Here is a 20,103-nt window from a genome sequence, read left to right as displayed (position 1 = left end):
AATTGGCATTTCTACAACTATACAAGTAACCAGTGTTGATATAAATACTAGAGGACAGCCTAGATCAGTACAGCATGCTTAATAAGGTCCAAAGACTAAATGAGAATATATTTTAAAAACATTGGTACTTGTACCCTTACTCTGTCTATTAGGAGGTTTTAAAATATCCAGTTTTTGAACCTTGTAAAAATTATGGAGCAAAATTACATAAACCAAAGGTCATAATTACATAAACTGGAAGACAAATTGAAATGGTAGAAGGTTAGAGTTGAAAGGTGAGGTTCAAATAGATCAAGTGACTTGTCCAGGGTCACATAGCTAATAATGGTAGGTCTAGAATTTGAAGGCAGGTCTCCTAACTGGGCCAGATGTCACATACTTTGAAGGCCATCTTCCATTAACCTCCTCATTTCTATGTTAGATTTTATGACCCTCAGAGGTCCAATTAAATGAATCCCACCATCCATGCCAATTGGTTTAGCAGGTCGTTTACTGAAGATACAGGATACCAGTCCCAGATGGTAATGGCATTCAGATTTCTATGATGATGACATAGCTGTCCCTTCCCACTCACTCTTCCTAAACAGAACAAGTGCTCTGGTAGGGGACATAGAGAGCTTGATGAACCCTTTTTCTGATGGTTCTGTTTCATAAACTCCTACAGAAACAGTTTTTATGATCTTCATGAAGTAGATATGACCAATAGAAACTGTGGGGAGGAAGTACTTTAAAGGGATGTCATGTGGAAAAAGGATTAATGAGATTTGTTTCCATTTGGCCCCAGAGAACAGAACCAGGACTAATGGGTGGAGGTTGTAAAGAGGTATATTTAAGCTCAATAGAAGGAAAAACATCTTAACAATTAGAGCCATGCAAAAGTGGAATCGACTGTCCTATTGGAGGTGTCTTTGTAGAAGCTGGATGTTCATTTATTGGATATGGTAGAGTGAGCAATTCCTTCTTGGGTATGGGTTGAATTAGGCAGCCACTGAGGTCCCTACTTAGTAAAGTTGTGAGATTCCAAAGAGTTCTCTCACCCAGAGTAGGGGAGGTCGGTTCATGGATGAGCTCTGTCCAGGGTAGTATTTAGATCTGGGTGAGTGGCAGAGGCTGTTAGTCCATAAGAAATGTGCTAGAGCAGGCAGACCTAGAAAATGTTAGAGGAACAGCTACAACTTTGGACATGACAGAAAGGAGGACTCGATTCAAGCACACTGCTTGCCAGACCAATATGAGTAAGTCTAGGGCTACCTATACCTGCCTTACTCATTCCCCAGCTAAACCATCTAAGAAGTTACTAATTACAGCTGGGATATTCTAGAACAAATCATATTTTCAGGTTTGGAAGGAGCTGCCATAGTCTCCGGCACTCTTTTGCTCCTGCCTGAACTACTGAATCTAGCAGGTGACAATTTCAGATCAAAGAGAGTGAGATTCATACAGCTCTGGTAGAAACCCTTGCACATCATCAAACAGGAGTCTATTTCCTATGAGGTGGAGGTGGCCCAGTAAGCACCCTGACAAATCAGGTAGGATATAACAAGGGCCATCTTGGCAGAAAGTCTCAGAGGTAACATATAAAGACTGTGCATTGGGCCATAAACCCTGGGAGGTTATCCATGCCATCAGGAAAAGAAATCTAGGGGACTTGCTCTGTTGTGGGGAGGCAAAGCTGTTGACTCCACCCTCTTCTTGGGAGTCCATCCTTGATTTTTTTTTGGAGGGGGCAAGGCAAAGCAAAGTTAAGTGACTTGCCCAAGATCACACAGTTAGTAAGTGTCAAGTGTCTGAGGTTGGATATGAACTCAGGTCCTCCTGATTACAGGGTCAGTGCTCTATTCATTTTTCCACCTAGCTGTTCCCATCCTTGATTTCCAAAAAGATGATGAGAGTTTCTCTCCAGTCCCTGAAACTTCCCTTGGAGGAGTGGAGCCAAGATGGCAGAGAAAAGGCAGTGACTCACCTGAACTCTGCCAAATTCCCCTCCAAACAACTTTAAATAATGCTTCAAAAAAAATTCTGGAGTGGCAGAACCCACAAAAAGACAGGATGAAACAATTTTCCAGCCCATAAAAACTTAGAAGGAAAGATCTTTTATACCAGGATGAGAGTGGAGTACACTTCAGTGCAGGCTGCACCAGCACTGGCCACACCCCAGGAAACAAGCAGCAGGCCTGGGGGGCCACTAAATGAGCAGCTCTAAGGGCTGATTCTGGAACTCTGAGCCCACAGACAGTAACAGGGTCAGACGGAGATGACAGGGTCCCTTTGGGGGCAGGACTCTGTTGCATTGCCCATACTTGGGTCTGGGTCACAGTCCCAAGGTGAAGAGGAGTACTAGCCCACCAGAGCTTGTGGCTGGAGGGGAATGGGGTCCCTCGTCACAGTTTTAGGGCAGAAAAGAATACTTGTGGTCACTTAAGGACTACAGCACAGGCCAGGAGAGCAGCAAACACATCTCTCTTTAGATCATGCCACCTTGGAAGAACTAAAAGCTTGCAGATCTCCAGAGCTAACTCTGAAAACAGCTTCACAAAAAACCAAAGCTTGGGACAGTGCCTCTGCCACCCTAGGAACAAAGCCCAACTTTGACAGAAAGCTAAAAGCCAAGAAGTTGGCTGGAAAAATGAGCAAACAACAAAAAAAGATCCTGACCACAGAAAGTTACTATGGTTACTGGTAAAAATCAAAACAAACTCAGAAGACAAGTCAAAACCACTATATCCAGTCTCAAAGAAGAATATGGATTGGTCTTAGGTACAAAAAGAATTCCTGGAGGAGCTCATAAGGACTTTTATAAATCAAAATTGAAAAGTGGAGGCAAATTTGGGAAAAGAAATGACAGTGATTCAAGAAAATCATGAAAAAAAGAGTCATTATCTTGTAAAGGAGGCGTAAAAAATACTGAAGACAATAACATCTTAAAAAACAGAACTGGCCAAATGGAAAATGGGGCACAAAAATTCACTGAAGAAAGAACTCCTTAAAAAGTAGAACTGACCAAATGGAGAAGGAGGTACAAAAGTTCAATGAAGAAAATAATTCTTTAAAAATTAGAATTGGACAAGTGGAAACTAATGACTCCATGAGACATCAAGAAGCAATAAAAAAAAATCTAAAGAAAGAAAAATAGAAGAAAATGTGAAATATCTCATTGAGAAAACAACTGACCTGGAAAATAGATTGAGGAGAGATGATTTAAGAATTATTGGATTACTTGAAAGCCATGATCAAAAAAGAGCCTAGACATCATCTTTCAAGAAATTATTATGGAAGACTACCTTAATATACTAGAATCGGAGGGTAAAACAGAAATTAGAAGAATCTATCGATCACTTCCTGAAAGAGATCCCAAAATGAAAACTCCCAGGAATGTTATGGCCAAATTCCAGAACTCCCAGGTGAAGGAGAAAAAATTGCAAGCAGCCAGCAAGAAATAATTCAAAACCTGATTTGTAGTGTGTGTCAAAATTTCCAAGGTGCAAATGCTGACACAAAAAATTCAACAACACTTCCCTGGGTAAATCCATTAAGATAGCAGAAAATAATTTAAACTTTGCTTATTCTTTGGTAGTTTTAGTGATTTAGTAATTTAGTAATCTCATCTTAGTAGGACCCCCATCTTAGATAACATTATTTGTATATTTAACAATGTTTGCTCATTTAAGACAGACAGAGTCTCCCTATTTTGTCCAGGCAATAAGTGCAATAACCACCAGACTCAGGAATTCAAAGAATATACCACCAAACTGGTAAACTGGTTAAGAGAAATTCTAGATTACATTAAATGGAAGTTATAGTGGTAGAGAAGATATAAAAGATAGTATGATTATATACAACTGTAATTCCTGCCAAAGGAGAAGGGAAATTGGCACGGGGGCAGGAGGAGAGACTGAGGTTAATGGATTGCCCCTGGAGTTCTGAGCTGTTGTTGACTAAATGAATGTCCAAGTATCCACACTAAGTACAATATGGTGAGTCCCCAGGAGTGGGGATCACTAGGCTGCTTAAGAAGTAGCAAAATATCCCAAGCTGGAAATGGAGCTAGTCAAAGCTTTGCCTATCAGTCATGAGATTGGGCTGTGTACTTCCAGCCAGGGTAAGACAGGGAGATTCAGTATCAAAAAAAAAAAATATATATCACTCAAAGATACAGTAAGTTTTTATATTAGTTTAAATGTGTAAATTTAAATTAATAAATGAAAAGCAAGGGGATGGCTAGGTTGTGCAGTGAATAGAGAACCAGTCCTAGAGTCAGGAGGACCTGAGTTCAAATCCAGCCTCATACACTTAACACTTACTAGCCCTGTGACCTGGGCAAGTCACTTAACCTCAGTTGCTCTGCCTTACCCCCTCCAAAAAGCAAAACAAAAAAAATTAAAATTAATGAAAAGCAGAAGGAGAAATACTAGCATGTTTAATATTCTACTGCTGTACAGAAAAGTAGGTAGAATATGAGAATGCTATAAAAACAGAAGACTGTATATTATGATTTTTAAGGTAAAGAGAACCAGTTTCCTTCCTCCCAACTCCCCAAATCTACTTTTTATGGGATTTTATTTGACTCCTATCGTATCCAGTAAAAATGGAGCTTTAGGGGCAGCTAGTGGCACAGTGAATAGAGCATCAGCCCTCGAGTCAGGAGGATCTGAGCTCAAATCTGACCTCAGACACTTAACACTTACTAGCCGTGTGACCTTGGGCAAGTCACTGAACCCCAGTTCTCCTACCTTCCCCCCTCCAAAAAGCAAAACAAAAACAAAAAAAAATGGAGCTTTACTATAAACTGTTGTAGCATACTGCAAGCATTAAAGAGGCTATTTAGAAGTTGCTACTAACAGGCCGTAAGCAAAGCTGTTAAATAGATGGCTTGATTTTGGTGTCCTCTCACACCCTACTTTCTGCTTTTCTCCCACTTTCTAAAATCCCCTTTTTTCTTATCTCTGGTGATCCAAAGGCCTTCACAGCAGCATCCCATCCATGCAGTCTCCAGTGCTCCAAAAGTGCCCCTCCTTTTTCCTATCCCCAGTCATTCAGTCATTTATTTAATAAATATTTATTAAGTGCCTTTATAAATCATCCATTCTTTCAGTGCTTTTGACGTCAGATAGACGTTAGGAGGGAAGCAATTTACTTAAAGTAACTCCTACTAGAATGGCCAGTAGGTCTAATCTGGCCCCTTGGGATATCTGACTCTTCCTTTAACAAGGCAAAAGAACTGGAGCCAGGAGCTGAAGGGCTGGATAAGGTAGTGTGGTGCCAGCTGTATGACTCATAGCCAGTGTGACCTTGGGAAAAAAGAATAATTATAATAGCTAATATTTACATAGTGCTTAACATATGCCAGGCACTATGCTAAGTGCTATATGATTAGTGTCTCATTCAATCCCCACAATAATCCTGGGAGGTAGGTGTTGTTATTTACCCCCATTTTACAGAGGAGGAAACTGAGGCAAACAGAGGGAAGTGACTTACTCAGGGTCACATAGCAACTAAGTGTCTGAGGTCAAATTTGAATTCAGATCTTTCTGATTCCAGGCCTAGCGGAAGATTTAGTTACCTCTTTCTGCCTCAGATATCTGCAAAATGGGGGAAGGGGAGTTGAATTAGATGATCTTAAAAGCTCCTTCTAAATCTATGACCTAGCTATTTTACAACTAGGTTTTAAGCTTTTCAAGGGCAGGGGCTGTCATTAATCTGCCCTTTTCTATTCTCTACCTCAGGGCTTCTTAAACTTTTTTCACTCACAACCCACAATTTAAGAAGTGCTGCATACCCAATACAATTAATGTACATATAGAAGGCATTCAATAAATATTTCTACATTAATAATGAATTAATATCAATGATCCAGGACTCCATTATTCCCTTTAAAAATAAGCATAACCTGCCTTGGAATTTTTCACGTAATCAGCCACATAATCCGAAGTAAGAGCTTCATAAAGTGGAATGGGCTTAAAATCCTTCTGACCCCATTTCTTATAAGCCCATTTCTGCAAACAGCCTTCATTGCCCAAAAGCTGATCATTAATAAAACACATCACAGTGGAAGGATATCGCCATGTTTCACCCTTGAGTTCCTATAATGGAAAAGAAAAATAAAAAATATTCAGGTTTGAAAAATTGTTATTAGATCCTTTAACTAGAATCTGAGATTAGGTGAAGGATATTTAATTTAGTCTCTATCCACAAAATCTTTTGTTTTTTCATGTTTTGAAATTTTGCTTTGTTGAAGAAGAACAATTTAATATGTAGGGCCATTTTTGGTACATTTACCAGAAACAATTTTATTTTGTATAATTCTAAATCAGAACCTTTTCTAGCTTAGAGAAATGTCCAAAGTAGCATAGCCCACCCATGTCCTTGTACATCTCTCTCTGCTTCAAGATTTGAGGTAAATTTATGGGAATCTTGAATAAAGAAAAGGTCATATGTTGAAATGCAATTTGGGGTTAACATTCTAGAACAGTAACTTCTCAGTTCCTTCTTTGTCTACTCCTCTCAAGGACTTCAGAAAGAAACATTTTTTAATGGAGAATGGTGAGTCATAGCCCAGTCCCTTTCGGGGTATGGTGGAAGGCTGGGGTCTTAACCAGGTATTCTTTTTTTCAAAGTTTAGTTTCTACCCTTAACACCTATTTTTGTAAGAAAGGTCTTTCTTCTTTTTGTCCTGGACATAAGATAACATTAGTTATCTTTCTTTTTTTATTTCTTTTAAGCTTTTTTGGAGGGGCAACTGAGTTAAGTGACTTGCCTAAGGTCACATGGCTAGTTTTTGTGTTAAGTGTCTGAGGCCGGATTTGAACTTAGGTCCTCCTGACTCCAGAACTGGTGTTCTATTCACGGTGCCACCTAGCTTCCCCTCATATTAGTTATATTTCTGAGTAGAGGAAGAAGGGAACCATTTCTGGAAAGGGTTTTTAGAGAAATTTTTTTTTTTAGAGAAATATCATTAACATTTTCAGGTAAAATACAAAGGAGGTTTTAAATATGCTTCCACAGATCTTGTAGTAGTTTAAAAAAATACTGTCAGGAGTTTTGCCTAATAGGATTGAAGATTTTAAAGCATAGCTAGACACTTTAATCACCTTCTGTAATGCTGCATAAGATTGAAGTTTGAGTGGTATATTTAGTCCACACATAACACTCTTGTTATATTAACTATTTACATTTTATTAATCTTATTATTTTGAGAACAAAATGAAGTCATAAAAAATTTCTGAAGTCAGAAATTTTAACTGTTTCACAGTTTGGAAGGGGTTAAAGAATAGTCTTTGATAAAGGCAGGAAATAGGTTGAGGGAAAGAAGACCCCATTTTAGATGGAAACATCACAGGCTCTGTTATCATTGTGTTAAGGAAAATTAACACAGGAGACTAAAATATTTCTTGAGGACAATACTATACAAATCCAAAATGTCAGTGAATGATACTCTTAGAAGTACCAAAGACAGTCCCTTATGATTAATTAGAGACAGCAAGGTGGCTCATGGATAGAGTGTTGAACCTGGAGTCAGGAAGACTCCTCTTCCTGTGTTCAAATATAGCTTCAGACACTAGCTGTGTGACCCTGGGCAAGTCACTTCACCCAGTCTGTCTCAGCTGGAGAAGGAAATGGCAAAACACTCCAGTATCTTGTTGTGGTTACCTGGTGTGTTGTGGTGAAACTATCTCAAAGAAATCTGTTAGACTACCTCTAATCCAAGTATAGGCATTTATTGAGATTGACGCCTCTCATGAAGCAGGCTAAGTTCCAAAAGGAACCAGCAATTTAGTAAGACAAGAAAGGCAGTGTTATAGTGTAATGATGCTGATTACACAACAGAAATTATGAATATTAAAAAGTCAGGAGGGGTTTGTCAAGGGATTAGGTAGTGGGGGAGGAGTCCCAGCCTCTGTGGAACTGCATATGTGACTACCCACAATGCAGGCAGAAAAACCCATTGGGAGGGGCAGGTATGTATGATAATGGTATTATAATAAGTCTATGTCATAAGTTCACCTAAAGGGGAGTTTTTGTTATTATTGTACAGGTGCCTACTTAGGGAAAGTCCCTTCTATTGTTTTGGGGTCCATATCCTGCTCCTGCATTCTGATGGTGCTGCTTTCTGATTGGTTGGTTATTGTGGTCCTATCTGAGATTAGATGGATGGGGTTGTGGTTGAGTATGTGTACACACCTGCTGTTTCTGTGGAAAATATGAGGAATGGGTCTGGGGGCAGTGGCTCACATGGACACACCTGCTGTTCTAATGAACAGTGATTCATATATGAGGAAGTTAGGATACTGCATGGGGAGGGGAGAGGGCAGTGGCTAGGAGAAGTGGTTATATTGAGTCTGGGGGTCTGTGGTGTGGTTAAAGCTAGATTGTGTGATTCAATCAGGATATGGGGCCCATGAGGAAGTTAGAATATTGGAGCTAGGGGCAGCTTTATTAGGATTCCATCAATCTTTGCCAAGAAAACCCTAAATGGGGCCATGAAGAATAGAGCATGATTGAACAACAAACAACATGCCAGCATTTAGCACAGTGCCTGACACACAGCAACTGCTAAATCAATGTTGACTGATAGACTAAGCACTGACAATACAAAGACAGACAAAAACAACACAAAACAAAGCAAAAGCGAAAAGTCCTGTCTCTCTTCTCTAGTTCACAGTCTACAAGAAATACACAGGGTAAATTGGGAGTAGTATTTTGGGGGTGTTAAGAGCTATTAAAGGGGTCCCCTAAGCTTATCTGGACCCAGAGCATGCAGGAGGCCCTGAATGTGTCAAGGATGAAGCCCCCATCCCCACCTGACACAATTTTTGTTCACACACCAATCTGGATTCCCTGTGTGTCCTTAGGAGGCAAGACAGGGGCCTGTCAGTCTGTACCAGGCTGGGAAGATGTTTGTGCAGCTGGGGCCCTTTGCAGAGAAGTAGACCCTTCTATCTTCATAGTCCAGCGGTCAAGGGAAAAGAATTCAGCTTTTGCCATCGATTGCTCCTCCCCTCAGGAAGGGTTACTGCACCTTTCCCCTGACATGCCATGCTCCTTCCTGTTTTCTCCTCGTCCTTTTTTGTTGTACTGTCATAAATATGCAAACTTCTATAAGGACTGGGAACTCATTGGGTTCCACACGCATGTTCATTTCTCTTGTAATAAACCTGGTTTTCATATAAGTCTTGTGAAGCTGTGATTGCCTGTTGTCAGGGGAGGCACTAAGGTTAAGGAAGAAGAGAAAGGCTTCGTGTAGAAGATGGGACTTTAAGGAAATCAGTAGATGGACACAAGGGAGAGTGTTCCAGGCCTGGGAACAGCCAGGGAAAACACTTAGTTGAGAGCCTTGTTTGTGGAACAGCAAAGAGCCTGGAGTCACTGGATCACTAGGTATGACATAGAGGGGCATAAGATGTAAGAAGACTGGAAAGGTAGGAAGAGGCTGTGTCATTAAGGGTTTTAAAATCCAAACAGAGGATTATCTATTTGATCCCAGAGGTAATAGGGGGCCACTAGAGTTTTCTGAAGTGGAGGTGAGATGTCAGGCCTTTTGCTGGGGTTTTCTTGGCAAAGATATTGGAGTGGTTTGCCATTTCCTTCTCCAGCTCATTTTAAAGATGAGGAAACTGAGGCAAATAGGGTTAAGTGACTTGCCCAGGGTCACACAGCTAGTGAATGAGACCACATCTGAACTCCAAGCCTAGCACTCCATCCACTAAGTCACCTCACTGCCCCCCGGCACACAGGTAGAAAGAGAACAAAAGAGCTAGTGAGACTTACTGCAAAGGGGTACCAGGGATGAATGACTGGTTTGCTCTGTGTGCTCTTGGGCTCTACTGAGGCTTTTCTCTTCCAGGAAGGAAAACCAGTGGGAGAAGGGAAGGGAATAAGCTCTTTTTATAAATATTGTTTCATTTGATCCTCACTACACCCCTGAAAGAGAGGCACTATGTGTAGGCTGACTGTGTGCCCCAAGTATGGTCTACTTCCCCCCAAGGAGGATAAGGGACCATAAGCATGGAAAACAAAGGGCGTGATGTAAGCCATGATCTGAACTAGAGACTCCCCAAATGTAACCAACACAGAGCGCCTGCTGGCAAGAGGGTCTCTGCCTCCTCCCTGCTTTTCCCCAGGTGACTCCAAGCCAGGAAAATGCTCTTTCCTCTCTTCCACCTCTTAAGAGTCTCTAGTATTGTGGGAGGCTCTCCTCACTGCTTTCTTCTACAGGAGATCTTTCCCAGCTCCCCACAGTTGCTTATACTTCCCTCTTCCCTCCCTGCAACTTCCTGCCTAAAAATCACCTTCCACTTCTTTGGTAAATGCTTGTACATGTCATGCAAACAGTCTCCTCTGACGGAATGCACATTCTGGAAGCGGAGAAACTGTCAATTTTGGTCACCATATCCCCAGTATCTGGCACAGTGCTTTGTACATAGTAGGTAATTAATAAATGCTTGACTGTTTTATAAAATGGACAAATCTCGCACCTAGTGGGTCAGTAAGGCCTCATCTGCATAGGAGGCTTGACACAATATTTATTAAATGTTTCAAAGGTCTGGCACAGTTAATACCCTAAAATTCTACAGAATTAAAGGTTGTAGAGATCCTTATGAATGCATTAAGACTGAGTGGAAGCTGTAGACCAGACCTAGGCCTTAACCCACACACATTCAGACTGGGTTCAAAGAGGAGCTAGTGACTACTTTGCCTTCTTTGATGTGGGCACACCATGCTGGACAGTCTGTGCCAGTGACTCCCATGTCTCACAATCTATAGTCCAGGGGTGGGGAACCTGTGGCCTCAAGGTATGTGGCCTTCCATATCCTTGGGTGCCACCTTTTTACTGAGTCCAAGTTTTACAGAATAAATCCTTTTATGAAGGGGATTTGTTCTGCAAAGTTTAGATTCAGTCAAAGGGCTGTACTTGAGGACCTAGAGGGCCATATGTGGTCTGGAGCCCACAAGTTCCCCACCCCTGATTATTCCAAACTTCTCTATGAGCAAAACAAAATTGCAGTAGCTTAAAGGAAACGTGAGATGTGAAAAACTTAGAGACATCTCCATCCCATATATTTGGACAGATTATTTGTGCCTGACCTGCGGTAAAGCCTTCAAAGCTTGTACTGGTCTGACTGGTCATAGTAGGACATGCTGTACCTTGACCCCAACATAGTGATGTCATATTAGTCCTCTCTGAGTATGAAGGACAAGAACAAATGAACAAGTTAACTGTAATTCCCTATCCAAGCAGAATGATTGTTACTATAAGCAACTTTAATCATCATCAATTAACATTCACTGACATCCCATTACTGTGTTGAGAAGTACTATACAGAACACAAAGCCATCAAGTCTTACCTTTGTTAGGTTCTCCCCAGAACAAAGGCCTACAAATATTTTACTTCTTCATATAAGCCTGACAGAAATAACTTGAAAAGCATATGAATTAACAAATAACATGCAAGTATAAAAAGAGCTACCCTTTCAGACTTCAGTCAACTCTAAATAGAAATAATTAAGACAAAACTTCATTGTTTGAAAAAAAAAGTTTAAAAAGTACCCTTTTTTTCTCTTGTAGAAATTCATGCCATGCAAATTCATGAAGAGGCACCATTATAGGGTCTTTAAATTTGTCTGGATGAGCCCTCTTCAGACACTAGATTTTAAAATGAAAGAAATATTTTTTCAGTGACTTTGCTCTTAAGGTAAATTTATTCCACCTTTATTTTATACTATCTCAAGTAGGTCTTGTATAATTTATAGTTTGCCTAAGCATATGCATTACAGGTTCATGTTAGTAGTTTCATGATCTGTTCATGTTCTTTTAGTGCAAATTTCCCCTTAATTCCCATTGAACTTATTCTATAGGCACTTATAATAAGACAATACAAAAGAAAATTTTTTAAAAATCACTGGTAAACTGGTAAGTCATGAAATGATGCAGAGCAAACTATTTTTTGTGAGTTTTCTGAAATCCTATAAATGTATCTAAATTGATCATTTCTGCCCAAAGATATAAAATGTCTATATATTTTAAAGTCAGGGGGTACAAAAAAAAATCCAAACAAAAAACCAAACCACCCCTATTTTTCCCCCTGAGACCTTTTTCTCCTCCCAGCAAAATTGGGGCTTAGAAATTGAAATATATTGGGGCGTCCAGGTGGCTCAGCGAGTAAGAGCACTGGCCCCAGTGTCGGGATGACCTGGGGATCAAATCCGGGCTCAGATACTTAGCACCACACCCAGAAATAACTGGCCATGTAACCTTGAGCAAGTTACTTAACCCCGATTGCTTAAAAAAAAAAAAAGAAAGAAATTGAAATATATTAATTACTTTCACTGTTCTCTGAAAGTTCTATCTGTAGATCATAAGTTTTGTCAGTTGAGGAACACAGATTTATTATTTGTAACTTGGTCTTCTATTTATAAACACATATAGGTCAATTCAACAAACATTTATGAAGCATTATATGTGTAAGGTGAGCCTTTAGGAATGCAAAGTTAAAATACACCACAGGGCCTGATTTCAAGGAGCTTACAATTTGAGAGGAGAAAAGAATGACATTAAAATTAGTTTATTTAGACAATAACTACACATTTGTTAAATTAATTTATTTTTTACAGATCTTAATTTCTGTTACAAATGGAGGTACAAGCTGATGAAATTCAAGACAAGTTTTTCATATGCTGGAGAAAACTTAAAAACATGAAAAATCAACACTATAGTAAAACAAAGAAAGTTATTGTTTGAGTTAGTGTCCTTTTCGATGTCTGAATTATAGAAAAGTCTTATTTTGAGAAAAAAAAAACAAAAAAGTGTGTGTAGGGAACCTCAAACTGAGTGAACACAACCTTTTACTATACATGTAGAACTATGATCCCTCTCCATTGGTTTCTCCCCATCTGCTTACAAACATACTTAGGTTTGCTTCAGAAATTTCAAAAATTCCATCTCTCTTCTCCTTTTTATTGCTTATAAGAACCATATGGTGTGCTTGTGTATGCATCCAACATGTCCAAAACTGAACTTGTTATCTTTTCCCCCAAATCCTCCTCTCTTCCAAATTTCCCTGTTATACTGTCAAGTATACCACTATCCTCCAGGTCACCCAGCCCCACAAGCTAGGTATCATCTTGGCCTCTTATTTTTACTTCCTGTATCCAATTTGCTGCCAAGTCCTGCAAATTTTACTTTCATCACATTTCTATATATGCCCCCTTCTCTCCTCTGACAATGTCAGGATGCTCTTGCAGGCCTTGGCCGTTACACTAGCCAGATGTCGTGGGAGTCAATGAGTTGGTCTTCTGTTGGCTGGTTTCTCAGTCTCATCTCAGGGACTGGCAAGTTCCATGACCTGCTCAGGATTAGACAGCTCATCAGTGACAAAGCTGGAATTTGAACCCATATCTTGAAGACTCCAAATGCAGCACTCTTACCTGAACACAATGCTGCCCCTCTTTGAAAAGTTATCTTAAGCCCAATGTTACCATTTCCTAAATAAGTAACTTCAACCCAACTGAATCTACCAAAAATGGTTCCTTAAACACCAAATCTACCGGCATCTTTGACTTCTCACCATTATCAGATACTGCCAGGGGCCACCCTAGGAAATGGCTACACTGCTACTAAATAGATACTGTCTCATGTTTTTATTTCAGAACTGCTATGCTCTGCTGGTTCTTCTCTTATCCCTTCATATTCTCCTGTCTTCCCCTCATCTTCACAAGCTCTTTATGGACTATTCCCCAAAGTTCTGACTGGATTCTCCTCCTACTCTATTGCCGTATCCTTAATAAACTCATTCATTCCCATGACTTCAATAACTACCTCTATTCTTTTTTTTTTTTTTGCGGGGCAGTTGGGGTTAAGTGACTTGCCCAAGGTCACACAGCTAGTAAGTGTTAAGTGTTTGAGGCTGGACTTGAACTCAGGTCCTCCTGACTCCAGGGCGGGTGTTCTATTCGCTGCAACACCTAGCAGCCCCAACCACCTCTATTTAAATGGCTCTCACATGCATAATATGATATCCCTCTGTAGTACTCCACTAAAGGCCTACTCCCAGGACTCATCATAGTGCAGAGGTGACCCTGGATTTTCAAGGCTATGGTGACAAAGGGCAGATTTTGGCTAGAAAGTCTTGAAAGCATAGCCCTAATATGTCTATTGTTTGAGGATGAATATAGGTAAGTTCATAGAGGCCTATCACCAGGTTGGTGGTAAGGGTAATAAATTATTTTTGGACACAGTAATTCTCTAAGATGACTAGCTAAGTGATAAAGCATGGAATAATGAACTTACAGGTCCCTTGAGTACTGAAGAATAACAATATTAATAATAATTATAGATATTTATCTTAAAGCTTACAGAGAATTTTATATACACCATTCCATTTGATCATCACAAACACCATTAGGCATCACAGATGTTATTTCCACCTTATTGATGCAGGAAAGAGGATTCTGGGAAGTTGAGTGATTTGGTGAATTAAGGTATTATTCTGGGTCTCAGGTACCCATTTAGTTTTGAGTCAATTGTTTAACAAAGTGGAAAGTCATTATTGTTCTATAGAGCTTTATTGTAACAATGCTGATATCTCCTAGATAAGGTACAAATTCCTTGCCTTTTCCTGTATACAATTCGCCTCAACATATAGTACACCACTTATAATGATTTTTGGCTCTTGGGCTAGTTCATCCATTTGAGTTAAAATATACTCCTGGAGTTGGCCTTTAAAAGGAGCTATGGGGCAGCTAGGTGTCGCAGTGAATAGAGCACCGGCCCTGGAGTCAGGAGGACCTGAGTTCAAATCCAGCCTCAGACACTTAACAGTTACTAGCTGTATGACCTTGGGCAAGTCACTTAACCCCAATTGCCCTACTTTCCCCACTCCAAAAAAGCAAAAAAACCAAAACCAAAACCAAAAACAAAAACAAAAACAAAAACAAAAAGGAGCTATGGAAGGACTTAGGGAAGATGTGGAAAGTTGGCAGCATCAGAAGGGAATTCTTCCAGGTGCCTAGGGAAGACGGAAGCCCACACGAAAAATAAGGGAAGACGAATCATTTATGTGCTTTAGACATGAATTCTTTCTGTGGTAACATGTGCTTTTTCAGGTTAAATAAAATCTGTCATATTAGATGTGATAATCCAACCCTTTTTCTTTTGCTTTGGAGACCTAGACTCTGATGTTCCTAGAGGAAATCCTAGATGGGTACATGAGCCAGGGCCAGCAAGAAATAATTGAGAAGTTGTCAACATCGACTCCCTGCTTCTTAAACTCAGACCTTCAGTCCGAGACATAGCTCACCAGCAGAGATCAGACACTGCAAATGGTTTGGGGCCAAATAGCAAAGGAGCTGCTGTGTGCCTGAGGCTTATGGACACACGGCTGACTGCCTGCTATCTCTTGGGGTCATTCAAAAGTGTCAGGAAGTAGCGATGAGGCTGGTGTTGGTTGCTTTTGGGTATCAGAAAGTGCCTCAGGTGAAATGAAGGAAGGCATGTGGACAGAGAGCTAGCTTTTGTGTCGAATGCTTAGTAGTTTGTGAGTTGGTGTTTCTTGTGGGAGTTTGGAATGAATGAAGAGAGGATTTGTTATGTACAGGAGAGAGAAAAAGTGAGATAAGTGGGATGGCATGTGGCCAGGCTGGTGAGCCTTGACCCTGATCTGAAAGTGCCCGAATGTGGGAGTCTCGGTCCTAGTGTACCTTTGATTTAATGAAATACATTAGATGGAAAGAGGAGAAAGAGGCTGTTTATCACATTTAGTCTGAGATCATTTAATTGAATTGTACATTTTTTAGCTCCTTCTGGCTTCCCCGCCCCACCCCCCATTATCTTTATTTTTTTATTTTATTTATTTTTTTCTCTCTCCTGCTTCCCCTCCCCACCAAGGGAAAAATGAAGCAAAACAAAAACTGTTATAACAAATACATATCATTAAGTAAAACAAATACCCATATTGGTCATGGCAAAAAATGTATGACTCATTTTACAAATGTATCTACTTCTATCTGGAGAAAGATAGCGTTCTTTATCAGTCCTCTGAAATTACAGGTGGTCATTTTGTTAAACAGTAGCTTTAAGCCTTTCAAAGTGTTTTGTTTTTATAATGTCGACATTATGGTATTAATTGTTCTCTGCTCGTTTCCCTGGGGATCAAAGGAAGTCTTCCAAGTTTTCTCTAAACCTCTCTTTCTTCACTATAGCACAAGAGTATCTATTACATTCACATACCATATGTTTTAGCTATTGCCCAACTGATTGACAGTTTTCAGTTCTTTGCCACTACAAAAAGAGTTGGAATAAACTGTTTTATCTACAGAATGTTTTACTTTTTCTTTCATCATTTTCGGGTATAAAACTCATAGTGGTGTTGCTGTATAAAAGGATATGTGTAGTTGGTAACTTTTGAGGCATAACTCCAAGTTGCTTTCTAAAATCACTATGCCAACTTAAGCTCCACTAACAGTTCATCAATATGCTTTTTTTTTCTTCTCACAGTTTCTCCATGACATTTTGTCATTTTTCTTTTTTTGTCAACTTTGCCAGTCTTATTGGGGGTGAGATAGAATCTCAGAACTACTTTAATTTGCATTTCTCTAGTTAGTGATTTAGACTATTTTTTCATATAGCTACAAACAACTTGATTTCTTCCTCTGAGGATAGCCTTTGATATCATAAATTGGGAAATGGCTCTTATTCTTATAAATTTGAATAATTTCTTTAGATATCTTGGAAATGAAGTCTTTACCAGAGAAACTCACAGGAAGATGTTTTCCCCAGTTTACTATTTCCATTCTCACATTAGTTGCCCTAGATTTGCTTATGTAATATATTTTATATATTCAAAACTATGACCTTCTTTATCTTTTATTTGGTCACAAACTCCTCCTCTATCCATAGATATGAAAGATAATTTCTTCCTTGTTCCTCTCATTTGTTTATGAATGCAAACTTCTGTATCTAGGTAATTATTTGGGTTTTTATTCTGATTAAGGAGACAAAAGTCGGGACAAAGAGAATTAAAAGTAGTTTATTATAAATGCATCAAGGTAGCAACCCCTTGATGAGCTGATCATTGGAGATCAGAGATGGCTTCAAGGTGGGAGATCAGTTTTTATCGGTAATTTCATAATAAGATAAAGACAATTCTGTTAGTAAAAGAAGTTGGGCCCTGGCATCTCAGTCTCCCCCCCCCCCCCAGGGTGGCAAAGAGCAGGTAATGCAAAAAGCTGCAGACTTGATGTCGCCTTCCCCAACACAGCTTCCCCCAACACTGACTGACAAACAGGGCTTGGAACAATTGGTTACTGAATGAAACTTAACTTTCAATAAGACATATCTATCTGGAGCTTACCTTAGCATATGGTGAAAGATATTTATATAAATTTGATTTCTGCCAATCTGCTGTCCATTTTTTCTTAACAGTTTTTGTAAAATAGTGAGTTTTCAACCTGTCAGCTGTGACCTTTGGGCTTACTGAACACTAGCCTACTAGGTTTATTTGCTTCTGTTCATTACATACATAATCTAGTCCACTGAGCAACTTCTCTATTTTAAAAATATGTACCAAAGCATTTTGGTGGTTACTATTACTATTACACAGTTTGAGATATGGTACTGCTAGGCCCCTTTCTTTCACATTTTAAAAAATGATTTCCCTTGAATCAATCACTCAATCAACATGTATGAGGCTCCTACTATGGTGCCAGGCACTGGGGATGAAAAGAGAAGAAAAAATAGTCCTTGTCCTTAAGGGGCTTGCAATAGAATTATACTTTGTTTTCCATGACAAATTTATTTCATATTTTAATAGTTATTTTAATATAATTATGGGATTTCTCCTTCTATCTTTTCTTGCTGGGTTTTGTCAGTGATATACAGAAATGTGGATGACTTATGTGGATTTATTTTATATACTGCAACTTTATGGAAGTAATTGTTTCCATTGTTCAAACAGGGCAAGTGCTTACATGGTGGTCAGAAAAGGTGACATAAGGATACTCTCAAGGTCTCTCTTAAGAACCTTGGGATTGGGTGACATGGGAGACACTGGCACAGGACCGCTCAGCATGATGTGCTCTCATCAGAGAAGGTGCTGTGCTTTATGAGCAAAGCAGACGTGAAGTACGAGATGTGTAAATTCAGAGAATCTACCCCAAACGTTCACATGGACTATTTGTGTCTGGCCTCTGGCAGAGCATTCCTAGCTCGTACTGGCCTGATCAGCCACAGTTGGTCACCCTGTACCTTGACCCTAACATAGTGATATCATTTTGGTTCTCTTTGAACATGAAGGACGAAAACAAGGTTGAGTCTCTCAGGTTTTCTAAGTATGCAGTCATACAATCTGCAAAAAGTGATTTTTATTTTTTTTTTGCATGTGCTTATTTCTTCAATTGCTTTTTCTTGTCTTATTGCTATTGCTAGACTTTTTAGCATTACATGATATAGCGATGGTGACAATGACATCTTCCCTTTACCTTTAATCTTACTGGAATGGTTTATCCCCATTACATATGCTAGCTCTTGGTTTTAGATGTATACTATTTATCATGTTAAGGAAGGACCATTTATTTCTATATTTTCTAGTGTTTTTAACAGAAATTGGTCAAAGCCTTTTTCAATATCTGTTGATATAATCACATATTTGTTGTGGTTATTAATATGGCAAATTATATTTATCGTTGTCCTCAACCCTGTCTGACTCTGTGATCCTTTTTGAGGTTTTCTTGACAAAAATATTGAAGTGATTTGCCACTTCCTTCTCCAGCTTGTTTGACAGATGAGGAAACTAAGGCAAACAGGGTAAAGTGACTTGCCCAGGGTCACATGGCCAATAAGTGTTTAAAGTCAAATTTGAACTCAGGTCTTCCTGACTCCAGACCTGGTACTCTATTCACTGCACCACCTTGCTGCCCAATTATGTTTATAGTTGTCCTCAAACTGAACCAACCCTGCATTCCTAGTGCAAATTTAACCTGGCCATAGTGTATGATCGTTGTAGTATATCACTGCGGCTTCTTGGCTAATAACTTTATTTAAAATTTCTGTATCAAGTCCATTAGGGATATTAACCTATAGTTTCATTTCTGTTTTCACTTGTTCTAGATTAGGTATAAAATGTTTTATCTTGGAATTTGATAGGATCTGTTCTTTTATTACTTTTGTAGTTTGTGTAACAGAGTTCTTTGAATATTTAATAGAATATATATGTAAATCCATCTGTTCTTTGGATTTTGTGCTTGAGAATTCATTTATGGCTTATTCAATTTATTTCTGAGATGAGGATGTTTAAATGTTCTATTTCTTGTTCCATTAATCTGGGTAGTTTATATTTTTGTAAATATTCATCCATTTCACTTAAGTTCTTGGGGGTTGGGGCATATAACTGAGCAACTGTAATGGGAATGTAAATTTTAAAGATCTTCCCTGCCCCTAGGCTAAAATGAACCTGGAGCCTGGGGTGGGAGGCTTGTTTTTCAGTAGATACTTTTTGATTGGGCAGTGAGTCAATAAGGTTGTTACATTCTCTGAGCCAGGAGAAGGCTATATAAGCCCTGATGTGTAGCTTTGTTTTTTGGGGCTCACTTTGAGAAGTGTTCTGTGATTTGATCAGATGAAACTCTGGAAAGCCGTTGTCCAGAGCCCCCCCCCCCCCCCCCCCAGCTTTGAAACCCAGATGTTGTTTGGTATGGATGTAATTGTTGGACAGTTTGGAAATCTGTCTACTTGATCTGTTTCTGTCTTGATAATTCTGTCTGTGTATTCTGAAGTTCAGGGTGCTGACCTTTTTCCCCTGAACTAGGTAAACGATACATATGTTTGACTGATTAAAGTAAGCTTGTTAACCCATTTTGAGTTGCTTTCCTTTATCAAAGCAGATCCAAGAACCTGTGTTGGCAGCAAACCCTGAGGACACTTGGGGTGCTTGCTGCTACAGCAATATGGTTTTTAATAATATCTTTGATTTCTTCATTTTTAATAAATTCCTTTTCATTTTTGATAATGGTAATTTGGTTTTCCTTTTAAAAAATTAAATTAGATAGTAGTTTATTTTTAAGCAGCTCTTGGTTTTGTTTCTTAATGATTACCTTTCAATTTTGTTAAGATTA

The 20,103-nt window shown here is 39.3% G+C and overlaps 1 protein-coding gene across 2 annotated transcripts in view; it reads right to left on the bottom strand.

Annotated features, from left to right (window-relative positions):
• PPIL6 (peptidylprolyl isomerase like 6) overlaps positions 1-20,103 on the bottom strand; it is a 65,269-nt gene that overhangs the window by 35,190 nt on the left and 9,976 nt on the right. For both annotated transcript variants that reach the window (XM_069077081.1, XM_069077082.1), the window contains exons 2-3: positions 11,546-11,641; positions 5,892-6,080 (exon numbers count right to left, since the gene is read on the bottom strand). In XM_069077081.1, coding sequence (XP_068933182.1) covers positions 5,892-6,080; positions 11,546-11,641 — 285 coding nt within the window. The remainder of the gene's footprint in view (positions 1-5,891; positions 6,081-11,545; positions 11,642-20,103) is intronic.

Source organism: Petaurus breviceps, unplaced genomic scaffold (assembly GCF_028583685.1).
Source record: "Petaurus breviceps papuanus isolate PSGF00001 unplaced genomic scaffold, PetGlider_PUasm1.0 90977, whole genome shotgun sequence".
NCBI classification, from domain to species: domain Eukaryota; kingdom Metazoa; phylum Chordata; class Mammalia; order Diprotodontia; family Petauridae; genus Petaurus; species Petaurus breviceps.
Note: the sequence above shows the minus strand (reverse complement) of the source record. Positions and strands in the feature narration are given on the sequence as shown.